This window comes from Chinchilla lanigera, unplaced genomic scaffold, assembly GCF_000276665.1.
Source record: "Chinchilla lanigera isolate Chin_1 unplaced genomic scaffold, ChiLan1.0 scaffold00071, whole genome shotgun sequence".
Taxonomy (NCBI): domain Eukaryota; kingdom Metazoa; phylum Chordata; class Mammalia; order Rodentia; family Chinchillidae; genus Chinchilla; species Chinchilla lanigera.
This window is the reverse complement of record NW_004955472.1, coordinates 112,060-117,230: the sequence shown is the minus strand read 5'-3', so window position 1 is coordinate 117,230 and position 5,171 is coordinate 112,060. Positions and strand designations below refer to the sequence as shown.

General features: G+C 48.1%; 1 protein-coding gene across 1 annotated transcript in view; it reads left to right on the top strand.

Annotated features, from left to right (window-relative positions):
- Nucleotides 1–5,171, top strand: part of Clta (clathrin, light chain A) — a gene marked incomplete in the record, with an annotated part of 20,273 nt that continues 15,102 nt past the window's right edge. The window contains 1 exon segment of the mRNA XM_013522981.1: nt 1–285. Within this exon segment, the coding sequence (XP_013378435.1) occupies nt 87–285 (199 nt within the window).

Here is a 5,171-nt window from a genome sequence, read left to right as displayed (position 1 = left end):
CACAGCGGCCGCTGCCGGCGTCGCGTACCTGTGCCGGCCGGTAGGGCTCTCGCGTTGGTCTCGTCGGTGCGGCTGACTTGCCCGCCATGGCTGAGCTGGATCCGTTCGGCGCCCCCGCCGGCCCCGCGCTGGGCAACGGGGTGGCCGGCGAGGAAGACCCGGCCGCGGCCTTCTTGGCGCAGCAGGAAAGCGAGATTGCGGGCATCGAGAACGACGAGGCCTTCGCTATCCTGGACGGCGGCGCCCCTGGGCCCCAGCCGCACGGAGAGCCGCCGGGGGGTCCGGGTGAGAGTCGGGCGCGCCGGGGCGGGACGGGGAGCGGCCCCGGGAGTTTCCGTTCGGCCGTGCGGAAGGCGGGGGGAGGCCCGCCGCTCGGAGTGCGGCTGGCCGGGCGGAGCGGGAGGGCAGCCGCCGTGGGGGGCGGCGACGCCCAGGAGCCGAGGGGGCCTGCGGTTCAACTTTCCACCGAGCGCGTGCCGTGCCTTAGCCCGCGCTCTGAGGAGCCGCGTCGGCGCAGCTCGCTCGCCTCTGAAGGCAGCTCTGAGCCTGGAAAGAGCCAGTTGTTGGGAAGGGAGCCAGAAGGAAGGAGAGCAGTAGTGTCGTTTTTGAGACGTGAAAGCGGCAGCGCTGGGTTATGGGGAGGATGCTCCAGCCGCGCAGGACTCCCAGCGGGAGGGCCGGGAGTTCACCGTTGTCGAGTGTCTGGAGGAGCGCTTCTTCCTGTGGGAACGTCTTTGGTAAGCAGAATTGCCTAAGAAGACCCAAGATTAGCCTGGGCCAATCAGCGGGGGAAGAAGAGAATGCGGTGTGGCCTTCCCGGCCAAGCTCGAGAGCGGTGGGGGTGGGAAGGGTGGGATGGCAGTTTGACCTTTGAATGCCTTGCCTTAGCGTGGAGCTTCGGGTGGGTGTGGGGGGTTGAGTGGAAAAAGCCTGTTCAGTAGTATAGAGTAGAAAACTAGCCGGAAGAAAGAAATGTGACGTTCAATTTACTTAATAAAACACTCCAACTGAAGGAAGAAGGGGCACTGTTAGAGCAGATGAGAGGGTCCGTACTACCCTAAACTCAAACCTTGAAGGGCCAGAGAAGCCTGCGAGCTGGGGTTTGAGGCGGTAAGGGATGTTGGAGACTTGGGCTTCGGTGAAGCAGAGTAGTGTTCTGTGTATATTTGAGACCGAAATCTCTAGTCTCTGTGCCAGCCGGGCAGAACCTTTTTGCGGGAAGTAAGAGTAGTTTGTAGTCTCTTGGGTTTTTATAAGCACATCAGCTCCCCAGAAGGACATGTAGTAAACCTCAGTGTGCGACTTACAGAAAGCGGCTTGGACGGAAGTGGGAGGGAAGCTGGAAGTGTAAGCTGGCTCTAAGTGATTAGGGGCTTTTTTTGTCGTTGGGTAGTTTCTAACGTTTACCAGGGAAATAGTCTTTATTTTTTAGATCCTTAGGTTACCCCCTTCGTTTAGTAGAAGAGAAAACTGAACCTTAAAGAGGGGGCTTGCTTCAGAAAAAAAGGTGTATTAATAGACAAGCCTCAAGTCTCCCCACTTTTTAAAACAATTCTGTCGTTTATTTCTCATCTTCTTTTTACAAACCCTTGCATCCAGAGCTGACTTTCGGTAGATGGCGGAGTGCCGGGCTCCCCACAGGCGTGCATTATGTGCCGGGCAAGAGGGCACCCCGCCCCCACCTGGCTCCCCAAGTTTAGGCTGTACCACATTCGGTTGCAGGTGTTTCCGCCAAGGCATGGTGGGATAAAAGAACGGCATTGTGACTGTTCCGGCCAGGACAGAATTGGGAGAAGCAGGACCCAGAGTTAGAAGGCTGTCGTGATGCAGTGATAACGTTATTCTTACTCACTGTTGTATCTGCCAGGGTGTCTGGCACATAGCAGATGTTCATGTACTTGACAGAGAAATGCCCCATAAGAGTCCCGTATGTGTAGAACATGTGGATCTTGATGGTAAGCAGTTTGGAAAGGTAAAAGGAAGAAAATAGAATGGGCCCTTTGTGTATCAAGCCTTCAGCAAAGGGAAGGAAAGGGATGATTGCTGACTTAGTTCCTGGGAAGGGCATTCTTAATGAACTAAGCATTCAGTGACCTAGTGGTAGATCCCTGACAGTGTGGTTGAGGTTGGTAACAGCGCAGTGGTCAGCACTTCCTTTTGGGATTAGAGAACTTGCTGGTCTTCGTCTCCTCCCCCCATTGTCACCCTGGTGGTAGGATTCTTTGCAACCCTATGCTGCTTGAGTGTTTGTTGGTTTCAGGTTTTTGGTTTGTTTTTGTCTTTTTGAGACGAGGTTTCGCTATGCAGTTCAGACTGACCTTGAACTCACTGTGTAGCCCAGGCTGGCCTCAAACTTGTGGCAGTCCTCCTGCCTCAGCCTCCTGAGTGCTGGGGTTACAGGTGTTTGCCGCCACATCTGGCCGTTTGTGACTGCAGCTTTGTGGTCTTAGGTAATCTGTATAACTTCCACTATGGCCTCAGTTTTCTTCTCTATAAAAGGCGCATAATATATGCCATATGGTATTTTTAGGATCAGGTTAAAGAGTATTGTAAAGTGCTTTCTGGTGTATGGTAAACAAACAGGGAATCCTAGATGCTGTTATTTTTGGAGGGCAGGATGAAGGAGTTTATTAGGTTTGAGGTGTACTGAGTAAGATTTTAGATTGGGCTTCTGTTTCACTCAGAGAGTGGGCTAGAGCAGGTAGAGGAGAGAGATAAAGACTAAAACTCCACCCAGCCTTGTGGAAGCCCCCAGAGAATGGGCACAGGCAGAAGCAGAACCGAGTCTTGGATGACTCCCTCAATTTTTAGGTGATCTAGAGAAGAGATTTTAGTTTAGGGGCAGGAGGTAGTCAGCTGGGTGAAGTGGCTTGGGGGATACTGAGAAACACAAAGTGGTCAAGAAGGAGGCAGGGCAAGTAGAGCAGAGCTAACCCTCAGTCACGAGGGCCGGGGAGGGGTGTGGGGGGAAAGGGAAAAGTGATCCAGGAGCTAAGGGGAGAGGATAGCAACAAGGTGCTAGTTACTGTGTCGTGACAAGTCCTTTCTTGGAGGAGAAAAGAGGTGGATGAATTAAAGAGAAATTTTCTGGAGGGAGAGTAATTTTATTGGTAGCAGTGGTAGAGAGAAATTTAGGGAAATCTCACACATAGTATTTAAGTATACTGTACATTTATGTCTGCTCTGTAAAGTGAGTAGTAATGCCATCATATTTTGGGTGAGAAAGGGTCACTGCTGGAGTTAAACAGTGTTTCTAAGGTAGTAAGCTAATTAGTGGCTCAGTTGGGATTCAAACCTAGGTCTGCTTGACTTCAAATATTTGGGGAGCGTAGGAGGTTGAAGGTGGGTTTGAGTCTTTTCCCCTTTGGAAACTTACTCTGGTCCTTGTTTCTTTCTGGACTTTCTAAGATGCCCTAGAAAGTTTTCTTCTGGATCAGTACGTTGCTTAGCTTAGCTGTCCTGATAAGTTAAGGGCCCTAGATGTTTCTGTACCAATGGGCTATCTTTGACTTGGTTCAGTTGTTGATTCATATAAGAATGTCAGTATAAATTGAGCTTGGTGGCAAATGCTATAATCCCAGCACTTCAGGAGGCTGAGGGAGGAGGATTGCCACAAGTTCAAGGGTAGCCTGGGCTACCTAGTGAGTTCAAAACTAGGCTGAACTACACAGTGAGACCCTGTCTCAAAAAACAATGAATACCAGAAAAATGAATACCAGTATACTACTACAGTAATAAAGCTCTCAGAGTGCACCCAAACAGTGGAGGTGGGTGAGTCTTCAGAGACTTGAGGGACAGACAATATGTAATTTAGGAGACACTAGACAAGGGTTCTTTCCAGCTTTGTGTATGAAGTAGTGATCAGTGTTTATCCTTCTGAAAGTGGCCCTGAGCTGGAATATTAACTGCATAGTTGGTATGTTAGCTGTAATATATTAACCATAATGTAGACTGGGTCAACGTAGTCATTGTAGGTTTTTTTTTTGTTTTGTCCTAGGATTTAAAATTGCATAAAAATAAATTCTAAGTGGATTAAAGAGAGGCATTTAAAAAAGTACCAGAGGAAAAGTGACTATTTACCTTATAGTAGGAAAGACCTTCAGCATAAAAGTAGATGGAGAAATCATAAGGGAAAAACTGATACGGTCCACATATAAACTAAGTAGCTTCTAGGTGTTAAATGCCATAACCCAAATTAAAAGACAAGAGGGAGGTAGTATCTGCAGTATGAGAGAACTGTTAATGGGGAATAGGTAAGAGATCAAACGGTAGCAAAAAGAATGAGCAAAATTCGGTTCAGTGAAGAAGAAAATCACATGTCAGATGTGCTGTTACCTTTTGTGACTGGCACAGCCAAACCTCTTATTTTTCTACTATCATTTTAGCAAAAATTTAAAAACGTGATGAAGCAGTCTAGTAGCAGTGAAGGTGTGAAAAACAGGACACTCGCGTGTTAGTAACATAAACTGGCAGACTGCTCAGGACCAGTAGATGGTGTTTAAGAAGTCTTCAGGATGCACATCCTGTGGCCTTTATCAGTGCTTTATCAATTTATTATAGAGGAGCAGTCGATATGCCACCAGAGTACTTTGCTTCACTTTTGGGTGAGCTCTGTATTTCTAAAACTTGGTGGAATGTTCAGTCATTTTTGTTGTTGTTGCACCTAAGCAGCGTGTAGTAAAAGGTCACTGGCAAAAATCTATAAAAAATTCATTTTTGTTAAGAATATCATGAGTTTGAGGCCAGCCTGGGCTACATAGCAAAGCAGTGTCTCAAAAAATTTTAGAAAAGGATAGCTGGGCATGGTGATGCACATCTTTAACCCCAGCACTTGGGAGGCTGAGGCAGGAGGCTCGCTGCAAGTTCAAGGTCAGCCTGAACTACATGTGAGACCCTGTCTCAAAACAAAAGGGAATGGGGGAGAAGTTCAATTTTGTACTCTCATAAAGCACAGGAGTGGTTGTTCACATATGTGAAGCCCTGGCTTCGATCCCCAGCACCAGGAAGAAATAAGCAAAACACAAAACAGAGAAATTAGGTCAGGAAAAATAGCGGGGGTTTGTTGACATAAGATACATAAAAATCAGCATTCAAAACATCAGTGCTGAGGTGGGTTGCTATGTGCTTAGAAGGTTTTGTAATCATGTATCAAATTAATATATGCTCTGGCA